This window comes from Malaya genurostris, chromosome 3, assembly GCF_030247185.1.
Source record: "Malaya genurostris strain Urasoe2022 chromosome 3, Malgen_1.1, whole genome shotgun sequence".
Classification (NCBI taxonomy): domain Eukaryota; kingdom Metazoa; phylum Arthropoda; class Insecta; order Diptera; family Culicidae; genus Malaya; species Malaya genurostris.
Window position 1 is genome coordinate 73,610,083 of NC_080572.1, and position 23,186 is coordinate 73,633,268.

The window sequence follows — 23,186 nt, forward strand, 5'->3', positions numbered from 1 at the left end:
ATCGACTATTCGACGAACACATACTTTCGACCGAATGCGAACAAGCCATTCTTGTTTTCACTCCAATGTGTACGAACGCGATTCCTGTGCAAAAGAAGGATCGGCAGCGCAGATAGTTTTTTTAGGAAGATTACAAGCATCAAGGAAGTGACGAATGCTACATAATAAATAAATATCGTACTCAGGACAATTTAATAATTTAAGTCGGTAAATGTAATTTTCAAATTAAACTGCGCGCAAAGTAAAAAAAAGCATTCGGAATAGCAGTCACATCAGTAGTATCTGCGAAAAATATGTTGCATTTTTCTTGCAATTTTGTCATGTTTTCGATAGTCTACATATTTATTACATTGGTTAAATCATGCATTTAATATAAAATAAAGCATATTTACCCATGGCGTATTTGCCATAAAGTACCTAGTAGATGTTAAATTTAATGCGTAAAAACTTGGAACCCCGCATATTTTCGAAGGTTCGCCAGAAAAAAATAGCATTTTACTATGACTACTTTGCTTGCTAGTTTATGCAAAACACAAATTTATGATTTGATTTCAAATCACCTTTTGAATTGACGAATTGAAACCACGGCATTCCGCGTATTCGTCCGTAAACGAGAATGGGACTTTTCGTTCGTACGAATGATGTTCGAATACACGTATCGTTTGAAGCTAAACTGGCATACATTCTAGCGTTTCGCATATGGTTAATCAAAAGAGTTGGACTGATTTAATCAAGACTATTGGAAGAAGTTTACTGATATTCGAATATTTTGTTGCAAACGAGTCGCGTTCGAATTCATTCGAGTGAAAACGAGAATGGCCTATTCGTATTCGTTCGAAAGTACCCGTTCGTCGTATGGTCGATACGGACGTAAACCTCAAAACCGTCGTCCGAGTGCGAAAAAGGCAAGCAAGCGTGCCGAATTTTCCTTTATATTTCCAAAAGTTTTAGAAAACTTTGTTTTTTAGTTATTTATGGTTATCTCACACTGTTGTGAATTTAATCACAAATTCCTGATCATATTTCCGATGGCTTGTAGAAAAAATGATGTTGTTGAGTTAAGTACATCAAGAGATATTCGCGATAAAGTTCTGCTGATTCTTCTACAGGGTAAATTTTGGAAATACGTTTCTTTGATTCTTGAGAGAAACACACCTACAAATCGAAAGGGTTTGAGATTTGAAACACAATTCCGGATCCTGAAATTTCATATCCGAATGTCGGATGCGGAAAAAAAATTCAATAACATCCTATGAATCTCTGAGCAAAATGTTCGAGTTCGATTTTGGAGATTTTGATTACTATTTCGGTACTTTTGGAATCAGAATACGAGGTTTGTACTGCTAGCATCTAGAATAACATACAAGTTAAAATGGCTGGAAGCCCAATTTCTGATAATTTTTGTGTTTTGCCTTTCTCATATAAAAGGGCTACCTGAGCAGAGTGTGAGAAAACTCATTTTGATGTGAAGTTCGCATTTATCGATTACTCAATTCGCTGTTGTTTTGGTCGTTTTAAGTGTGAATCGAAAAATATTCCGATGATGTCAAACCGAAAACTGCTAATAGCGAATGCAAACTGAAATCTAAATAAGGTATAGAATTTCTCGGATATCAATTAAACTTGTTATCAATTTGAAGTTATTATCAAACAACGAAAACAAAACTGGAATGCAAATTCAGTTATTGATTTGCTTCAAGAAGACATTACTGAAAACAAACAAGTCGCGAGAATAAGCTAGAAATAGACTGAGCTAAAAGGGTCCGGAATAGTATACGTCTAGCCGCTTTGGTGTAGTAACCAAAGACGGACTGAGTTTCGAACCTCTGAACTCTCTCTGCGAATGCTATGCAGGTTCTTTCAGCCGATGTACAATCGTTTCATCGCATCCGTCCCGCATTTACCGTGAGTGGGGCTATTTGAAAAGTTTGGAAATGTGTTTATTACTTTTCGCGTATCCAAAAGCTGTAGCATGTGAACATCAAGATAAATGTTAGGCCAACTATCCAGAAACAATTGAAGACTTCAAGCACAGAATTGAAGTTATTATTGATGACATAAGGTCAAAAACAATTGAAGATGTATTCAAAAATTGGGTTGATCGGATTGGCTACTGCTAAGCCAGTTGTGGGGGTCATTTTAACGACATTATTTTTCATGCAAATTTCATGATTCAACCTTTCAAGAAATATAATCATTGAAATCTATCAAACCAAATAAATGTATAATCATTAAAATCTATTAATCTATAATTGCATTGTTAAATTCGAAATTTTTCGTGGGATCTAGCTAAAAACCTGAAATCTTCTAAGGTTTTGTCGTGAATAAGAGTTATTTTACTATGGGGCGCCTTTTAAAAATTTACTCTGTACGAGAATGGGTAAAACTCAATCGTGAAAATTTCATGTTGTACTTAACCCAACAACATCATTTTTTCTACAAGCTATCGCAAATATGATCAGGAATTTGTGTTTAAATTTTCAACAGTGTGAGATAACCATAAATAACTCTAAAATAAAGCCGGATGTCATGGTGTGGTTTTTCCACCAACATCAGTAACAAGAAATCTGGTATAATGCGTCAAACGCTCAGTTTGTAGTTTATTTACGTGTTGCTTGTTTACGTCCGTATCGACTATTCGACGAACGAATACCTGCACAGTGCATTTTTGGCACAGAATTTTTTTTACTAAAATGCCTTTTTTATCTACAGAAGATCATATCAGAGACAACGACACATTAGTCATTTATCAGTAGATCCTTTTGGTTACGACAACATCGAACCAACATTCACGGAAACATATATTGGTCGTGATTTTTTGTTAAAAAATATCCAGTTTATTAAAGGTTGACTGATGATATTTTCAACTATTTCAAATATAAGCTGGTAAGCTCAATCTTGCATTGTAATTGTTGAACCGGAATAGCCGAAGTCGGTTCGTTTAGTAAGTAACTAATATAGACTATAAATTAAATTAGTTTCAAGCCAAATCTAGAAGAATTCTACCCTTTTTTGCATCGTCGCTATAAATGACAGTCTGCAATTTTAAACCCCCTCTTACCCTATGAAAGCATGATGAAATTTAATAGCAACCGATGGTACTATGATATTTTTTATTTTATGGGTGCTTTATTTGACACATTCTCACACACATACATACACACAGACATTGCTCAGTTCGATGAAATGTCGAATGAATATAGAACACTTAGCCAATTTTCACTGGTCAATTTGTCAAGTGATTGCTGAAACTTTCTATATGAGAAAGGCAATAAGTGTACTTTGATAGAAAAGCATCGTTATCATGATTTTGTGAAAATGTTACCAAGTAGGTAAAAATTGAATAAAAGATTTACAGATTTACATATTTTGCACCTGAAAAATATAAATTTAAATGTAGAAATATGTGCAAATTTATGAAAAAACGTGCACACAATTTTCTCGGAAATTTCTTAACCGAGTATTGAAATTCTTTGGACGTCCCCGAAAAGTTGATCCTGATACGACTTCTGGTTCCGATATTACAGTGCGATTAGTGAAAATTTTCAATTTCATGAGTATTTTTTCACAAGCGATGCCGAAACGAGGTGCACATTTTTATAAAACTCACTGCTAAATTCATCTAGTTGGAAGATCTTGTTAGTTAGTGAGTATATAAAATTACTTTGGCACTACTAGTCCTTGATTTACTCTTCCGAAAGCACCGATAATAGTGAAGAAAAACTTCGAAATCGGAACTCACTTCGATTTCTCAGCAACGGTTAAAACGAAATTCACGAATCATGATTCAAATTAAAGCAAGATACGATGCAATTTCATCCAGATCCGGCTTCCGGTTCCGAAACTATAGGACGATGAATGTCGAAACATTCAAACCATTCAAAATGACGATGCAAAACTGGTACGCGGCGGTACGTGCGGAACGGAAGAAAAAAACACCACCGGCTTTCCCAGTTCGTGCTCGCATCGCAAACGACACAGTCGAAAATTTCTTACGGTCGCGACGACAGAAACAAAGACAATACAGTGCAGTGAGCAAAAGAGTGTACGAAATGGGCAAATACGATTTAACAAAGCCTGAAACTTGGCCTACAAGGCCAAATTCAATTTGTATTGATTTCAAGCGCTGCAAAGTTAGACCTGCAGCAACCGAAATTGAAATCTTGCTTAAGGAACGAATGCATCTAAACGTTAATGATGTAAGTGAGATTCAATTCAACAAGGCGTCGAACTGTGTGTACATTATGTTTAAACGTGAAAAAGATGCAATTGCATTTGTTTCGGTTAATAACGGGGTGCACAGTATTGATCATGACAATGTTAAATATAAAATCCCTGTGTACATGGTGGACAATGCCATAGAAGTACGCGTACATGACCTTCCCCCGCAGACCAGCGAGGGGTATGTTCGGGAATGTATGTCGCAGTACGGTGAAGTTCTTTCCATCGAAAAGGAAGTATGGCGGAATTTTTTCCCGGGTATCCGGAATGGCGTGCGAGTGGTACGTATGCAACTACGTAAAGCAATTCCATCTTACATCATTTGTGGTCAAGACGGGATACATCCGTGTAAAACGTTGATTACGTATGAAAATCAATTGGTTACATGTCAGTTTTGTGAACAACCTGCACACTACGGCAAACCTTGCACTGAAACTGCGAAAACAAACAAAACAAACAAAAACAAGGACAACCACCCAACAACGGAGACTAGTGAATGCAGTGCTCCTGTTTCAAAAGCACCTTCACCATCTAACCAACTATCAACTGCAATCAATGTACAAAGCGCATCTACAGCAACTGCAAATGAACCCAAGACTGCGATCAACAATGAAAACAAGGAAACGGAAACCACTCACAATTCCAACGATGTAGCAATGGATGATATGAGCAACGGACAAAATGACCTCCAATCTTCGCTAGAAGGAAATGGAAGCTCCCCCTAGAAGAAGGGTGACAACGAGATCCAACTATAAAAAAATTATAAACATGGGTAAATCGGCCACGTAAAGCTATACGCAAATTGGCCTGAATAAAAATTGTTATAAATAAAAAAAGCCACCGGCTTTGATTCGTTCGGAGCGTGCTTTGTTCAATTTCGTAGAGTGTGCACCATATTTCCTTGTAACGGAACCGGAAGTCGGATCCAAATGAAATTAAGAAACTTTGTATGAGGCCAACAAGACCTTTCATTTGAATCTAAGTTTGTGGAAATCGGTTGGGAAGTGGGTTTTCACAGCGAATGCATAGCCTTTCTATATGAGAAAGGCAAAAATATACATACAGATATACATACATACATAACGGGATTTTTCAAGATCGAAAATTTTCAAACTTTAACCACTGGGCAGCACCCCTACCCATGTCCGATTTAGCTCAAATTTTGCATGAGGACTTTTTTTGGGGTGCTTAAACTTTTGAACAATAGCGAAATTAGAGGTGATCCCAAAATATTGGCATCCTTATATACATTATAGCGGTAAAAACAACGTGTTTTGTCGGTTACGTCACTTATACCATTATATCTCCGGACCCAAAAGTTACAACCATTTGGTCTTCGAATTTGATCAATGGCCTAACAAAAGCTTTTAAACGGGCCTAAGCTTGTTAAAATCGGTTTAGTCATCTCCGAGAAAACTGAGCGGTAAAAATACAACGCGTTTTGTCGGTTACACAGGGTGATTTCACCGGGAAAGACCGGGAAAAAGTCGAGAATTTTAGTGCAAATCCGGGATCAAAATCTACTAGCCTTAATCTTAGTAACGATTTTCAGGATCATGATTTTCCTGATACAACAAATGTAATGTTGGAAGCATAACTCAATTATGTGTTTGAACGAGAAGTTCAGTACATGTTTTGAAACATGGGACAACCACACGGGTCAATAATGCACAATCCATTGGAAATGGGGTCAACATATCTCTTTAAACGGGTATTGTATGGGTTTGACAAAAATTTTAAATAAATAAGAGCTTCCTTAATTGTCATCAATAACAGCAGAATGCTTATATTGAAAAATAAGGATAATTTGGATGCTTCTGTTAGATTTCTATTAATTTTCAAAATAATAATTTCATCAAAATTTGCCTCAGTAATGTCAAATTGTGACAATATTTGTGTTGTAGTTTTGGTATTGATTTCAATAGGATTCACAAAATCGACAAAGCTGTCGACTTTTACCTTATCCACCGTTTGCAAGGAGTACTTGCTTTCCTTCTTTGACAGCTGAAATTGGTTTTTCAGAGTTTGTAAGATCCTTAGAAAGGCTTAGAAGATGGTTTAATTTGTTCAGTGAATCTATGTTTAATTTTTTAAGATTATCAGCTATGACGAGGATATTGTTATCGACGAAGAAGCAGTCAAAGATTGTCTATGATAGGAGAATCAAATTTAGATCATCTCAGTCACTAAAGGCACAGATTGCTGTTGTTTTTCAAAAGTGACAAGCGTACATTTCTTCCAACTTTTACTTTTAAAGAATATCTTCGTGTTGTTAGAAGGAATCGGTTTTACGGGAGGAGAGTTGTTCCTTAGTTCATTCATTTTTAACTGTATACTTTTTTCTAGACAACTAGCCTAAATAGTATTGGAATACACTAAAAATTGTCAGTCCTCGAACGGTCCAAAAGAACTAGTTCTCCTCGAAGAGTGAGTGAACTGGAGTTCTTTATTGAAGAATGATACTTCTCTATTCTTCTCAATAGGAATGAAAGTAATCGAATTTTTTGAATATGTATACAAATAAGTTGCGTCTTTCGAAACGTTTGATGGTTTGAGTAATCTGGTAGTTCGCGAACTTTGAAAATGTATACAAAAGAGAATGATTGTTGGTAGAACACATGCAAAAAGAACTCACTATTATTGAATATGTTTATTATAAAATATACTGTTCTTTACGTTACTAATTTATACTAATTCTTTTGGTACAACTATTCAGTTTTCAATGGTTCTTTGAAATGAACGGCTTTACCTATCTCTAGATAGCCTTAAAAAGACTGATTCTGTGGTAGACTTGCAAAAGATTGAAAAGTTCGAAAAATAATTGTGTATATTTTAACTGTAAGACTTAAAATTTATTTTTTTCATTATTTGGCTTTAAAATGTCCGACGGTATATCTAGCAACCTACAAAACACCACCCATAATCGAATTTGATGGGAAAGCTGCGCTTAAGACCTTTTTTAGGAATAGCATGAAGTCTGAATAAAATGTGTTGATTTTTCGAGAAAATTGCAAGAATTTTTGTGCTTCATTCCTTCGTGAAATGCAAGACTGATGACTTTTATCACCGTTGGCCGGATATGTTTCTTGTTTCAATCCTATTCTTACATCGAAGTTACTGGCAAAGTAACAGACAAAATAAAGATGGAATACATTGAGCTGAGAGGTACTGTCAGTGCAGAAGATGAACGTTTGGACAAACTGTGGATGAGATTTTTAAACGTAGTTTCAAGGAGATACCCGGAAAATACTTCATCTCTCAACTCTCGATGTTCTTTTGGACATGGGATCTCTACTTAAAGCTTGAATGAGAGAAATATTTTGAGAAATATCGAACATAAACTATTTGAGCCAGTTCTAAAAACCGGGAATCTTTATCTCGCGCACCGGGAAAACCGGGAAATTGAAATCTCTAATTCACTTGCCAACCTGGTTACGTCACTTATACAATCAAACGGGCCTAGATTTGTTAAAATCGGTTCAGCTATCTCCGAGAAAATTGCGCGGTAAAAAACTACACGTTTTGTCGGTTACGTCATTTATACCATCATATCTCCTGAACCAAAAGTCACGGCCATTTGATCTTCGAACTTGATCAATGGCCTAACAAAAGTTTTCAAACTAGCCTAAGTTTGTTAAATCGGTTCAGCCATCTCTGAGAAAATTGAGCGCGTATAAATATGTAGGTTTTCTGTGGTTCAGTCCATTCTGGGAAAAGCTTTCTGGTTTTTCTCACGTTCTACAGATTTGTTTCTGGGCAATAAATTTCCGGGGGAAAAGCTTCCGGTTTTTTCTATTCTGGAGAATTGTTTTCGGGGAAATCACCAATCGAATCGGGGAAAGAATCAATCGAGGTACCCGAAAAATACTTCAATTGTCAACTAGCGTCCCATCAGATTGTTTGTTTTTGGACATGGGATTTCTGTTTAAAGTTTGAAATATTAGAAGAAAAATACTGAACATGGGTGATTTGCGATGGGCCTAATTCTAATAACCGGGAGTTTTTATCTTGCGCTCCGGGAAAACCGGGAAATTGTCACCCTGAAAATATGAACAATTGCAATTGCAATCACTTAAAACATACTAGGTATTTCACCAAATATTATTTATCTGTTAAAATACAATATTTATAAAAAAATAGAATTCTTTCAAGAGAAACGGAGTTTTCAATTTGATGAACAATAATCCGGCTAGATTCGCCCGTCAGTTAAACTGCAGAATCAAACATTGATAAGTTCAGCCATCAAGCCACAATTGGGTTTAGTTTAATAAAAATAAAAACGTAATCATTTTCCGCAATATCCACATCTCCAATTGCAAGGGAAGACGCAAAATGCTTCAGATTGTTTGACCTCGTTTGAACTCGATTCTACATTCCGGCTGCGGCGCCATTTCAAAAGAATTTTAAACACACACAGTCCCACACACATACACATACACACAGGCTACCAGTAGCGAATGAACGTGCGACTGATGATTCCCCTTGGTCGTCCGAGGTCATCTACTCGGTCGTGGGGGGTGGATCACCGGGCCGGCGGTGCTGGCGCTTATCGAGGTTTTGGGTCATGTTAGAGTAAGCAAATTTGCAAAGATTGTTGTAAAGCCTTCGCAATCCACGCGATATCATGCTCGGCTCCAATTTCGCTGTTTTGAGATTCGCGATGCCGGCCACGATATGCCGCTCCGCGCGTTTCATATGCATTTGGTTTTTATGGGTCATCGACTTTGTTTTGCTCTCGTAGATTGGTTGCTGTTTGTTTTCGTTTTACTTCCTTACCACACTACTATATTCGTCAACACATTTTGGGTTTCGACTGGATTTGTTTTTATTATAAATATGTTATTTTTCCATATCGTATGGGCATTGGATTAATTTGAATATGTCGAAACAGTAGGTTCCATGGAACAAGTGTTCTTGGAATCCCGAAATATTTGTTTCTGGCAAATACCGATAGAAAGCTTTGGTGTGGTTTGTTTTCTTGTATTTCTATTTTGCATGGAATGATTTTTTTTGCTAAATAAATTGACAATACCGAGATCGTGGTTTAAATAGGTAATGGTTTTTTATTTTCATTTATAGCGTCTTCTGTAACGTCTGCTTCTATTTGATACCCTGTTCGAATGTTTGATTCTTTACTTAGATTACTCACAATCCAAATTGAAAATGAGCAATTTTTTCCAACTCTGTACCATCGTTTTTGTTTTGTCTACTGCTGTGAGTAGTTTGCTCTCTGCCATTTGGTTTTATCGTTGGATTTTATCTACTAAGCGACGTGCGTATCTTAGAAGAAAGCATCAAAAGAACATATGATGGACAAGGAAACCTTGTCCAAAGATTAGAGTACCCGCAAAGCAAAGCCCGTCCGCTACGAACGAAACCGCAAACAACAAAAAAAAAAGAAAGATTTTCTGTTATTGTTTTTTTCTCTTTTTCTTTCTTTTATAGAAACACCATGGAATACTTCGCCGCCAAGGCCTCCAAGTCCGACTCAGTCGCAGACCAGCTTCGATACACTCTCACGTAAACTGAAAACTGTTGAAAAATTGAAACTTTAGACTATTTCGAATGTTCATAAATTAGATTGCGAGCGAGAGATAATATTAACGCCCAACGGGCGACCAAAATCCCGATTGGTTTATGAATGTTTGAAGTCCAAATTTACCGGTTAGGTTGCAAAAATTCGTAGGGCCCATAGAAAGAAGCGAGCTTGTGTTTCGATTGGTTTCAGAGAGGGCTCGAGTAACTAGTTGAAACCAGAGCTCCTGCGAGTAAATGGTGAAATGATAAAAATAGTTTATGGAAATGTTCGAAACAGCTAAACTTTTAAGCCAAAAAAAACTGCATAAAACCACAGAGTGCCTTATTAGCTCGATAAGCAGGGATTCACAACAGTTCATGTTTCGTTTGATTTTAGACACTGTTTACAGAGGAATTTTGTCGCAACTTTGTTTTTTCGGTTTTGTTTTGGTCATTTAGAATCTTGGTCACTTTTGGAGTATCATTTCCCAGCTCCTTCAATCATTTCCAGACAAAACATGATCACTGTTCAGCTAGACAACTTCACATTATTCAGCAGCATACGTCGTATGCTGGGACCGTAGTAGTGCGTGTGTGTTCTTTGATCTGTGAATCTGTGCGAGATCGAGAGAGTCGTACACATATATTTTTCGCTATGCGTGACTGCTGTTTTCACATTCAAAAATGATGGCAAATCCGTAGATTGCTTTCATTGCCTAGCATCCGAACAGCAATAGTTTAGTTCCATACTCGTTTCTCACTACAGTTCTTATCGAAGTTTCTGCTTCACAGTTTCCTTTCGTATTTGATGAGTTGAATTGGATTTTGTAAATAGTTCACTTAAGTCTATATATACATGGTTACTACTAATTAGGCTACGATAAGTTCTGTCTGTAAAATCAACACATAAATCATCTGTATCTGGTTGCAACGCATAGCGCTGTCATTTCAGAATAATAACTGGTGGTTTTATTGTAGGTGATGTTTTATTTTTTGTATATATGCACAATTTTCTAATCAGTTTTACGTTCACAGGTGTTATGGCAAAAAAATGGCTCAGTATTTGATTTCACAGTATACACTTTTCTTTTAGAAATTACATGACAAGGAAGCTCTGCTTCAGATTTTTAAATCATCACAGACCGTTCAAAAAATAAACTGATACAAAGTCTGTGTCGGTGAAGATGCAAAATTACGCGAGGAATGCCGCAGTACGAGTGGTCAATTGAAGCAAATTGAAAATTGGAGACACAGTTCCCGTTGAGTATAATGCGCAAATCAACGATGCGTGTTTCCGAGATTTGCTGACTCGAGGTGCGATGTTCGTTTAAATTGTGTCAGTTGGTCATACTAGACAGCGATGAAATATATCAAAAGTCTTGTTATAACACTTAAATTTAGTCTTGATACAACACTTAAAATTCTGAATCTACCGATCATCGTAGCAGCAGACGCATCCAAAACACTGGAATCAGTGCAGTAATCTTTCATCAGTACCCCGCAGGAAGAATGAAGACTGTTCAACATGCTTCAAGAACACTCGGACACGCGGAGTGAAACTTGGATGATCTGAACAGGAGGCACTAACGTTAGCCTATGCAGTAACAAAATCCTCACTGACCACAAAACACTACTGTCTATCTTCGGTTGGTTCTAAGGAAAGCATACCGAAATATAGTTTCGGTTGATCGACCGAACCAACCAGAGGATACTATCGATTCCCATATTTTGGAGACCTCAATGTGAAACCAAAAGTCAGAAGTAGGTGCAAATTCACAAACAACAGCACGATCAAGAAAATGCTGCGGTGACCGTTAGAAGAACGATCCGGTGATGTGGCTCACCCGTACCAGGACAAAAGTTTGCGCAAATTCTATCACATAGTTGCTAGTAGATTGACCAGTCTGTCATTTTTACCGAGAAGCGGATTTGGTACAGCTTCACCAGCCGAGAATAAATACGAAACGGTGCAGCAACGATTGATCTGTTGACTCCAAGTGTCTATACAGCGAAGATTGGGACGACTTTTGAGATTTTGCGATATTGGAGTTGTTTCTATCCATCTTTTCGTGAAAATACAAGAAATCACATTCGGATTGAGTGTAACAGATCATCTAATGCATATCGGATGTTTACCGGGCGAGCTTAAATATCTGAACGCTTGGAGAACATTAGGACTATGTGCGTCCCGTATTTGATCGATTGAAGTCGGGTGCTAGGAGTGTTTCTCGATGAACAAATGATGTTGACATTGCTTGGAAAAATCAACATTAGCGTTCGATCACGCGCTCTTCGTAACTGCGCTTTTCTCCATCTTCAACGCTAGGTGCTCGACCTTCAACGATCATTAAACCTAACTTCGTCCAAATTTGATATTCATTCACTGCGGAACCGAATAAAATCTAACATTGAAAAAATTGCTAGAAACTGTCATTAAGACCACACTGTGTCCGTTGATTTTTAAGTAACAAATAAATAAGCTTAAATTGAGCTTCTGTTTATTTCTCAATTGGGCAAAATTTACGAAAAAAATACTCAATACCACTGTAGCACTTCTCTGTTATATTGTGCTTATTTACCTTTCCTAGCAGCTATATTCCTGTGGTGTCCTTCACTGTATCAAGTCCATGGCTGCTCGTCGCCAGTCACTCAAAGCCTTCCACTTGAACGATCCACCTTGTTCGCTGCGCTCCTCTTCTTCTTGTCCCAGCAGGATTAGATTCGAGAACCATTTCCACTGAACTGTCGTCCAACATTCTAATGTTTCTTTTGGAGAGCGCGTTGATCCTCTGCCAACATAGTCCAGGTCTCGTGGCCATAGAGAGGAACGGGTCTAATAAGCGTTTTGTAGATGGTTAATTCCGTGCGGTGGCGTACTTCACTCGAGCAAAGGGTTTTTTTGAGTCCAAAGTACGCACGATTCCCTAACAAAATACGCCTCTGAATTTCTCTGCTAGTATCATTATCGGCGGTCACCAATGAGCCCAAATACACGAACTCGTCAACAACCACTCGTGTAGATCCTCGGTCTCCGAATCACACCTCTACGAGCAATATTAAACATGAGCCAAGAGAGCTCGTCAACTTGCCGTAGCCCTCTCCGAGCGTCGAATGGACTCGAGAGCGTTCCAAATACTCGGCCAAAGTCAAATACTTGGCATTACATTCCTTTTGTGAAATTTGGCCTTTATGTTTCAACAGACTTTGCAGTCGGTTCTTAGCGTGCACAATCATTGCATGGCTAGTATTACGTTCCTACTGCTATTACGAATTCTTCCAGGTCGTGGTTCGAACATACGACAACTGGCTTGTAAAACCTTCAACCCGGGACAACGATATTCGGACGTAACACATCACTCTATACTTTAGACCAATCGTTTCAGTTTATCCGGAAAACCGCATTCGTGCATAACCTGCAATAGCTGCTTTCGATCGATTGTGTCGAATGCCGCTTCGAAGTCAACGAATGGGTGATGCGTGGGTACGTTGTATGTACGACACTTCTGGAATATTTGTCTTATCGCGAATATGTGATCCGTGGTGGCACGGGCTCTAGTGAACTCCGCTTGATATGGTTCTACGAATTCCTTAGCTATTGGTTATAGACGATGGCAAATGGTTTTGTAGAATACCTTGAAAGGCGGCGTTCAGCAATGTGCTTGCCAAATTAGGCCAAAACTATGCAGACTATCCATTGTGAGCTATGAAAGTATACACTGTTTCATGTACTCCTGCTTGTGCATTTCAGCATTCAAAGTCTTGTTTGTCTCGAAAACCTGGTATTTTGTTCCAAAGCTGCAAATGCTTTGCCGGATCATAAGCTTGTTTGCTATTTGAACACCTAAAACAATGGCTTTCTTAAAATTTTTCCGGCAAGCTGCCGATAATCTATTTTCAAGTACATTTTCTCATCCACGAGAATCACATTCTTCGTATTTCGTAAGAACCTCATTGTACAACTTTCGAAACCCTTTTCACAAACGAGTCTGTATGACGGAGCTTCGTACGAACCTCATTTTACAACTTCCGTTGTACTTGTAGTGTGTCAAGACCAATCAGCAATCCGCGACTTTCACAGCTCGGCAGTTGATGTGGATTATTCCAAGGTAATCGACAAATAACAAACGAATCTACGTTGTATAGATTCTATTCAATGAGCTCCATTGAGGTAAAGAGGATTCCAGACCACTGAGCAATATTCCAGAGTAGAACGAATAGGGACTTGAGGCAATAAATATCAGTGAAATGCTTGGCCATTCTAGTGATGAAATTTTCAACAGAACAATCTGCTGTCAAAATATTCCAGATCCGACTTGACTTCCGATGTGTCTGCAACTTATGCTATTAAATAATTTATCGAAGTAATTTACAGATTTTGTGAGGTAATTTCTTCAAACTGAGCCATTTTTGCAATAACATCGTGTGGAACGGTAGGTTTTCAATTCATTTATTTTTATCATTTCACTATTCATTCATGTACATTGTATTCCATTAGTTTCCTGTTATTGTTGTAGTTAACCTGAAAAAAAAAAACAGTTACAGTACAGTTACAGTACAAGAAGAAGTAAGACATCAGAGATCTTTCTCACACCAGGAGCTAGCTTGTGAGGGTATATGTAAATATAGTTTGTAAGAGGACTAGCTGCAACTAACCAATAAATACTCAGTTCTCCGCAGAGAGCAAAACTGAATCTGCTACAACGTGTTCCGAGCACATTTTAATCTCATCCGTATACTTTTTGTTTCTTTTCTTCATTCACGATCGAACCACTGTTCCCGGTTTGGTACAATACATTTGATAAACGTAAATTTTTCGCTGACAATTTGTTGCTTTTGTTATTTCCCACCATATCGGAACCAAAATAACAAAATCACAATTCCATATTGGCTCTGTTCAAAATTGTTCTAAAACATCGACGAAAAACAAAAATCGGAACACTACCCTAAAAATCCAATAGCTCCTCCAACTGGTGCCACAGTGAACCCCACACCGGTGTCTACCACGGCCGGAGCGCAGAATGTGGCAACCAGTGCGCTCGGGGTGGTCCCCGCAACGCCACCGGCCCCGCCAGATCTGCCCGTATTTACGTGTCCCCGACGACCGAATCTGGGGCGCGAGGGTCGTCCCATCGTACTCCGCGCCAATCACTTTCAAATTACGATGCCCCGCGGTTTCGTTCATCACTACGACATAAACATCCAGCCGGACAAGTGTCCCCGGAAGGTAAACCGGGAGATCATCGAAACGATGGTTCACGCGTACAGTAAAATGTTCGGTGCACTGAAGCCGGTATTTGACGGGCGGAACAATCTCTACACCCGGGATCCACTGCCGATCGGAAATGATCGGGTGGAGCTGGAAGTGACGTTACCCGGTGAGGGCAAGGATCGTGTTTTCCGTGTCACTATCAAATGGGTGGCCCAGGTTTCCCTGTTCAATCTCGAAGAGGCTCTCGAAGGTCGCACTCGACAGATTCCATACGATGCGATTCTAGCGTTGGATGTGGTTATGCGGCACCTACCCAGTATGACCTACACTCCGGTCGGCAGGAGTTTCTTCAGTTCACCGGACGGGTAAATTCGTTGTAGTGATGTCGTACTTCAGTTGACATGGATTGATTTCAATGATTTTCCTAGGTACTATCATCCCCTTGGAGGTGGTCGTGAAGTCTGGTTCGGTTTCCATCAAAGTGTCCGCCCATCTCAGTGGAAAATGATGCTGAACATTGATGGTAAGTACATAATGGTTTGCTAGATGAATGAAAATGACTGACTGGAATTAATCTAAATTTAAGTTTCGGCTACTGCGTTCTACAAGGCCCAGCCCGTGATTGAGTTTATGTGTGAGGTCTTGGACATTAGGGATATAAACGAGCAACGCAAACCGTTGACCGATTCCCAGCGTGTCAAATTCACCAAGGAAATCAAGGGGCTAAAGATTGAAATAACTCACTGCGGTACGATGCGTAGAAAGTACCGTGTCTGCAACGTAACTCGGCGGCCAGCACAAATGCAATCGTAAGTTTTTATTTTACCGCAAGTTTTAACCCATTCGTAACGAACTCATATCGATTTAGTTTCCCACTGCAACTGGAAAACGGACAGACAGTGGAATGCACCGTGGCCAAGTACTTCCTGGACAAGTATAAGATGAAGCTGCGATATCCGCACTTACCTTGCCTTCAAGTCGGCCAAGAACACAAGCACACCTATCTGCCGCTAGAGGTTTGTAATATTGTGGCCGGCCAGCGTTGCATCAAGAAGCTCACCGATATGCAGACGTCGACGATGATTAAGGCCACCGCCAGATCGGCTCCGGATCGGTAAGAAGATACTCCAGCCCGCTATCAAATAGGCACCAGTTTTCGTACGGAATAACGTTTTATCATTTTAGCGAACGCGAGATCAACAATCTCGTGCGTCGAGCCGATTTCAACAATGACGCCTACGTGCAGGAATTCGGACTAGCCATTTCCAACAGTATGATGGAGGTGCGCGGTCGGGTATTGCCACCACCGAAACTGCAGTACGGAGGTCGCGTCTCTAGCATGAGCGGACAAGTAAGTTTACTAAAAGACATTTTCGCTCTTGTGTAGTATGCTTTCGTTTCGATGAGTGACCAGTTTTTGTTTTCATCTGAGTGAGAAGGTTTGTGGTAATCGTCTGTCTGACTGAAATAAACATAGTTCGAGTGCAATTTATAATAAGGCAAATGGGACTAAATAAATTTCAATTGTCTTAACCCAGCGATGATAGACGATTGGGGGCTTACGATTGTGTGTCGTTGTAAATGTGGCTTGCGATAAGAGGCCATGTAGCAGTTAATACTAAAATGAGGTCCACACAGGTCGTGCTCCAGTTGCTACTGAGATGTTTTTTCACTATCTTCTGAGTAGCGCTATGCCAGGGCTATTGGGATAGATTAGCAGGTTTGAATTCTCCTCTATACAATTTCATCTATCTATCTCTTTCATTATGTTCTTCATACAGTTTGTTTAACGTATGGAGTTGCATTATGCACATCATGCATGTTTTATAGCGTACTTTCTTATCTTATGTCATTACGATTCCCTATCAAGACCGCGAGTCTAACGATTTTCCCTCTTAATTTCGATTATACGCCTTCAGGAAATACTCCAAACATTTCAATTCTTAACTTCTGGTGCATTCCGCATTGATTGAAGTATAGTTTTAGGCGGGGAATACGTATCGCTCTTAAACAATTCCAGAAACTGATGTCAAACAATATTTTTCAATCGTTTGGAACTGTTTTCTGAAATTTCCGAAACCAAAAAATTAAAACCATCTAAATACCACAGGGAAGCCACTCCGACGCTCTTTGATTTTCGTTCTGTACTTTAACGATGTTGTTTTCTATCTGGAAGTACTTCGGGTATCTTTCGCAGATGTCCTCATGATTTCTTGTTATTCGCGGCTCAGATGATGTGTACTTCCATCAACGGCAATTGGTTATATTTGCAGATTGGTAAACATTGAGCTGCATTATAGTAAATTCGAATACTATCTTGAGTGATTGATGAATAGTAGTTCGATGTGCTTCAACGATTTGTTTTAGATAGCACCAGAACTCGATGTTTCATGCATTTCTAAGACATCTGGTATCAAAATGAAAAAAATGCTCGAGCTTGAACTATAAACTGGTATGTTGTAATTGATGCAATCATGCTTCTCATGATGCATATTGTTGTTGTCTTCACCGTATTTCATTGCTTCACTCTTCCTAAGTGGGATGCTAAGGGTGATTCTTACAAAAAAAAAAACGGAATGTTTTTGCGTTTTTTGTAGCATAACATTCGAAAAATACGGTTATGGCAGTAACTATTCGAGCATGTGTCGAAGAAAAAGTAGAATTGCGGTGCCACTTACCACTTGGTGCTGGATCATCTGAAATCTAAAAAAGTTTATTAGTTAGATCATAGTTTTTCCAAGGTATTGCTTAAAAATTTCATTTTTTCAATGTTTTAAAAATTCTTTAAAGGGGAAAACGCAATGTTTTGCTATAACAATCGGTCAATTTGTTATTGTGGAATGAAAAATTATTTGATGAAATAAGAGAAAAACTCCAGCATTACCTCGTAAGTTATGTACGTAAATAGTGTGCAAAACTTCCAAAGGATTCCGGGTTTTCGATTTTAAAAAGATGGATTACTCCTTACTGACAAAATATACAGGTTTAGACGTTTCTATTTGCGTTGAAATTTCAATACATAGAACCTAGGCGTTATATCGAGAGTGAAACATCTGTCCGGTGCTCGGGTTGGGTAAATATACTCGTAATATCGTCAGTTTTGCTCTAATCGACTTGAAGTTTTGGCACAATATACTTTAGATATGAAATTAAAAATTAGAAAACAAAGGAAATACCTTAAATATTTCTTAAAAAATAAATGTATGTAGCATTATTCGTTTTGTTTAGTTGAAGCAAATATACTTACTTCAGATCGAAATGCATTTGCTCGTTAATAAACAGATTCTTCTACAGAAGTTCGAAAACTAGTTAGTTTGAAGTCAACAACCATGGTATTTCTTCGTGCTAACCATCGTGCCGTTTGTTCGTTTGGTTAACTCATTTCGAAATAGTTTTAGTGTTCACAACACTTTGTAAGTGGTAAGCGGTTTATTTTGTTTACTGCTACGAACAAATAATTAAGTTGTCTACCCCTCTCTGCACTGCGTGATCGATATGAATGTTCGCTTCGAGGTTTTTCAGATTTGGTTCTTCGATTTCAAATTGAGGTAATTCTGTTCAAGAAATTGAAATATTGCTTTAGGAGCAAAAGCATCTAGATTTAGAGATGGTGTACGAGATTTAATTGAACAAAACCAATAGTTCTATACGCAATAAATTCTACATGAAGAGTGAAACAGTTAAATTCGTAATTGTTAACAACAATAAACACTTATTTTCGTTGTATCGAACCTATGTGATAAGTTTCCTTGAGACAATGGGTGTTTCATACTATCGAACGGTACTTGAGACTTAACCGAACAAAGTGAGCATTATAAAGGCTTCAGGCACTGGAAGTCTTTGAAGTTCTTGATTGTTTCCATGATAAATTCGCTTATATTCAGTTGCTCATCGAGAAAGATTCCCAAATCTCTCACACAAATGGTGCTATTTGTCGCTATTCCTCCAGGAAGTAATAAAATTTGAGAGATACTTTGTTAGTTAAATCTTTATGATCGAGCACTTATCCGGCTTCAGTATTTTCCGATTGATGTCTCATTAATCTGCCATCTCTAGCTGTTGAAAAAATACCGTCTCATCGCTGTTGTAGTTTTTAAAATAGATTTTGAGATTATTGGCTAACGATGGCCCTTGTGGAGTTCCGAGAAAAATAAGTAACTTTTAAAGTCAGCTTCGAACCCGTTTGTAACGAAATTAAACATTAATTTGAGTCTGTTTCGAAACTGATTCTGATACTTTTCGGTGCTAATTGGGAACCCAATCAAGTTTTGCGAGAATTATTTGTTTGATGGAACTACCCAGGTTGCTCATGGCAATATGGCATAAGACAATTTTTGCAATACACGAAACCGATAGTAATCGATTGGTGCCAGATCCTGACTACATGGTGGATACATCCAAATTTTTCAACCAAACTCTCGTAGCTTCTGATGATTCACTGTAGATATATGTGGCTTGGCGTTGTCTTGATAGAACACGACACATCTTCCACTGGTCAATCCATAGCGTTTTTGATCAATCGAATATAGTGTTTGGTCATATGGAAATATCTCATATGAAATGATTCTTTTCCAGTCTCATCAAATGCATAGAATACCATTCCAGGTCATTGGTCCTGGTTTTGTTACACCGTTTAAGCTGCTTCTCCGCGCTTTGGCCGCGTTCGTTTCGCACATTGTTCTCGTATGTGATATAGTTATTATTCCCAGTCACCATTCGTTTAAGATATGGGTCGATTTCATTCTGTTAGTCCAAGGCTACGTAAATGGAAGTACGGTCTTTGATGTTTGGACACAAAAAGTTCAGTTTAGTCTCATCAGCTGGAAAATGATCAATGTTAAATCATTTTTCGTCTGCTCAGTCTCCTACCGGAATTAGAAGGTTCAATAGAAAGAAAATTTTTAAAAGTTCAAACTGTAAGTTCCGTCAAGGGACAAATCACTCTAAACTCTGGACTAACTCAGACTCATCTAATCCGAAATAATCTCACGGTCCCTCATAAACTTTTTTAATCACTGCCTCCTCAACTATTTTAATCCTTCGTAATACTTTCTCAACTTGCTCAAACTTGCTAATCTCACGAAATTCCTCCGAAACTTTTCTAACCCCGCTAAATCTTGTGTGAGTTCAGACAAAGTTTAGAGTAATTTGCCTCTCGATTTCCGTCATTTGTCTTCTGAAAGAGAATTTAAATTCTCGATGCTTACTCATAACCTTCTCACTCACCGAACACTCATTCCGTACGCTAGTAGTATACACGATCCCTTAGTTCTTAAGCACCCTGAAAATCTTAGCAAGTGGCACGTTAAAATCAGCGAACAAGTTACCATCTGGTCCACAGAATAAAGTGAGCTTAGCATTACCAAACCAAGGGGTTTGGGACATGCGAGGCAAACAATTTTTCACTGGCGTCGAGATTCGTGTTTGGGCGATTGCCTGCTTCGCGCCACAGCGAACCGTCCGGGAGGATGCCCTGAGGAACTTCACCCAGAATCTGCAGAAGATTTCCAACGACGCCGGGATGCCGATCATCGGCCAGCCGTGCTTCTGCAAGTATGCAACCGGGCCGGATCAGGTGGAACCGATGTTTAGATATCTGAAGAACACCTTCAACCAGCTGCAGCTTGTGGTTGTGGTACTGCCCGGAAAGACACCGGTTTATGGTAAGTTTCACTAGAATTCAATCAAAACTGATTGCCTATTTGACGAGATTTTTTTTTCTTGTAACAGCCGAAGTCAAGCGAGTTGGAGATACCGTACTGGGAATGGCCACTCAATGTGTGCAGGCAAAGAACGTCAACAAAACGTCACCGCAAACATTGTCCAATCTCTGTCTGAAGATCAACGTAAAACTGGGTGGAATCAATTCGATCCTTGTGCCATCAATTAGACCAAAGGTTTGTTGGACAGTATTTCTTAATCCCCATAAATTAGTAATCACACTTTATCAGGTGTTCGACGAGCCGGTCATTTTCCTTGGTGCAGACGTGACCCACCCACCGGCCGGTGACAATAAAAAACCCTCAATTGCGGCTGTGGTCGGATCGATGGATGCCCATCCGTCGCGCTATGCTGCCACCGTTCGTGTGCAGCAGCACCGGCAGGAGATCATCCAGGAGCTGAGCAGTATGGTACGTGAACTGCTGATTATGTTCTACAAATCCACGGGAGGTTTCAAACCGCATCGAATCATTCTGTACCGGGATGGTGTTTCCGAAGGACAGTTCCCGCATGTGTTGCAACATGAACTGACGGCCATTCGTGAAGCGTGCATCAAGCTAGAGTCGGAGTACAAACCAGGCATTACGTTTATCGTGGTGCAGAAGCGTCACCACACGCGACTGTTCTGTGCGGACAAGAAGGAGCAGAGCGGTAAGTCCGGTAATATCCCGGCTGGTACTACCGTCGATGTTGGAATTACGCACCCGACCGAGTTCGATTTCTATCTGTGCAGCCACCAGGGTATTCAGGTAAGTGGATCATTTGGTGTTTTACTACTAGAGCAATTCTAGAAATGTGTAGCATTTTATCAGAAGACTTTTCACCTACTTTGATTGGAATGGAAGTTTGCACACGTGCACAAACCATTTATTTTTTTTTATGGAGAGAGCAATTTGTTTCAAGACTGACGTTTGTAACGGACTAATGTTTGTTTGAATGCACTTTTTTCGAAAGCGGGACATTTCGCCAAACTTATCATTTTGTCGAAAAGAGAAAACCTGTAAATGAAAATATCGCACGGAGCATAATAATTCCCTGCCCTGGAAGGATTCTTATTGTCAGTAGAATCATAGTACCAGCCATGCAATAATTCTGTACGTTATCAATTGGCTGCGAAGTCTGTTGGAACAGAATGTCAAATTTCACAAATGGAATGTAATATCAAGGCTTTGAAAATAACTTTCAAATACAATAAAAAGATCGTAAATGTTATGTAGTATTGCATTCGAGTCTAGATACTGTTTTTGATAATTTCCAAACGAGAAACTTGAAAATATTTATTTGATATTGATAAAAACTAATGGTTGAAACGTCGGGTTATCATTTAAGTGACTGCTAGGGCCGAATACAACAATTCGAATAAATTAAATTTCGGCCCTTCATTACAAATATTTATTGGTGTGTGGAGCGGCCACATTGATTTATTTATTTATTTATTTATCCTTAGTATTCATTGAAGTCAACTAGTTTTCCTGGAAATTTTATTTCGAGGATCATAAATCAATCTGAAAAATTTCATCAAGAGAGTACGATTTCTGAATTACACACGGGGAAAAGAATCTATTCGTTCTTTCGACGATATGACCCTCTTGATGATATGACCCTTTCGGTGATATGATACTTTCGGCGAAATGACTTTCGGCTAAATGGTTCTCGGTGAAATGGCTTTCGTCTTTGATTGATTTGCGGCTCAATGCCGCTAAAACACTTTCCATATCACTGTAGCTCGGAAACGGTTGTCGAAGAAGAAGTTGTAAGAAAACGATTAGGCACTCCTTGTAAAGTACGCATTAAGAACATCGAATGCCTTTACAAGAATTGAAAAACTAACCGAGAAAACTAAATAAAAAAAAATAAAAAAAGCGCACAAAAATTTTGTTTTAAAGTTGAACTTAAAATACACTTTTGGTAATTTAATCTGTGTCAATAATGAAGTAAAGAAGTTACAGGCATTTCTCCAGCTTTAAGTGTCTGATGGAAAGAAATTATTTAAACAATAGAATATGATTCTACACATAAAAAGTATCAAATTTACTCTAAGTGACCTTCCCGCAGGAAAACCCATATTCGAAATATTTAATAATGAAATGCAAAGAACTTAGACATCAAATGAATTACACTGTGCACATACTGTATTGCGGACCTTACACGATCATTAAAAGTGTCATTACTGAAAAATAATATCATTTTAATGAACGTGTATGGTGCAGTAATGACGAGATTTCTAGCAAATTTGAAATATCATTACTTAAAGACTGTCCCAGAAAGTATGGACGCAACCAAAAACCGCTGTCATTTGGCATTGGTTCAGAATCTGTCAATTTTTATGACTGCGTCCTGTTGTTTACACTCTTCTCTAACTACTTGTGCAGTTGTTTATTCGTTTTCATTAGTTTGCTTCGAAATGCGTGGACTTTCAGCAGAACAACGTCGAAAAATTGTGTACAAATGGTGCACAGAACGCGGACTGTCACTGAGAAAGATAGCAAAAATGGAAGGAGTAAGTGAAAAAGCTGTG

The 23,186-nt window shown here is 38.7% G+C and overlaps 1 protein-coding gene across 2 annotated transcripts in view; it reads left to right on the forward strand.

Moving 5' to 3' along the window:
- The window catches only part of LOC131439546 (protein argonaute-2), a 98,792-nt gene that overhangs the window by 67,531 nt on the left and 8,075 nt on the right, over positions 1-23,186 (forward strand). Inside the window, exons 4-12 of one of the 2 annotated variants that reach the window (XM_058610695.1) lie at positions 9,667-9,741; positions 14,697-15,312; positions 15,376-15,470; positions 15,534-15,756; positions 15,816-16,061; positions 16,133-16,298; positions 20,271-20,610; positions 20,678-20,844; positions 20,899-21,417. In XM_058610695.1, the coding sequence (XP_058466678.1) occupies positions 9,667-9,741; positions 14,697-15,312; positions 15,376-15,470; positions 15,534-15,756; positions 15,816-16,061; positions 16,133-16,298; positions 20,271-20,610; positions 20,678-20,844; positions 20,899-21,417 (2,447 nt within the window). The remainder of the gene's footprint in view (positions 1-9,666; positions 9,742-14,696; positions 15,313-15,375; positions 15,471-15,533; positions 15,757-15,815; positions 16,062-16,132; positions 16,299-20,270; positions 20,611-20,677; positions 20,845-20,898; positions 21,418-23,186) is intronic. The other variant, XM_058610696.1, reaches the window with a different exon arrangement.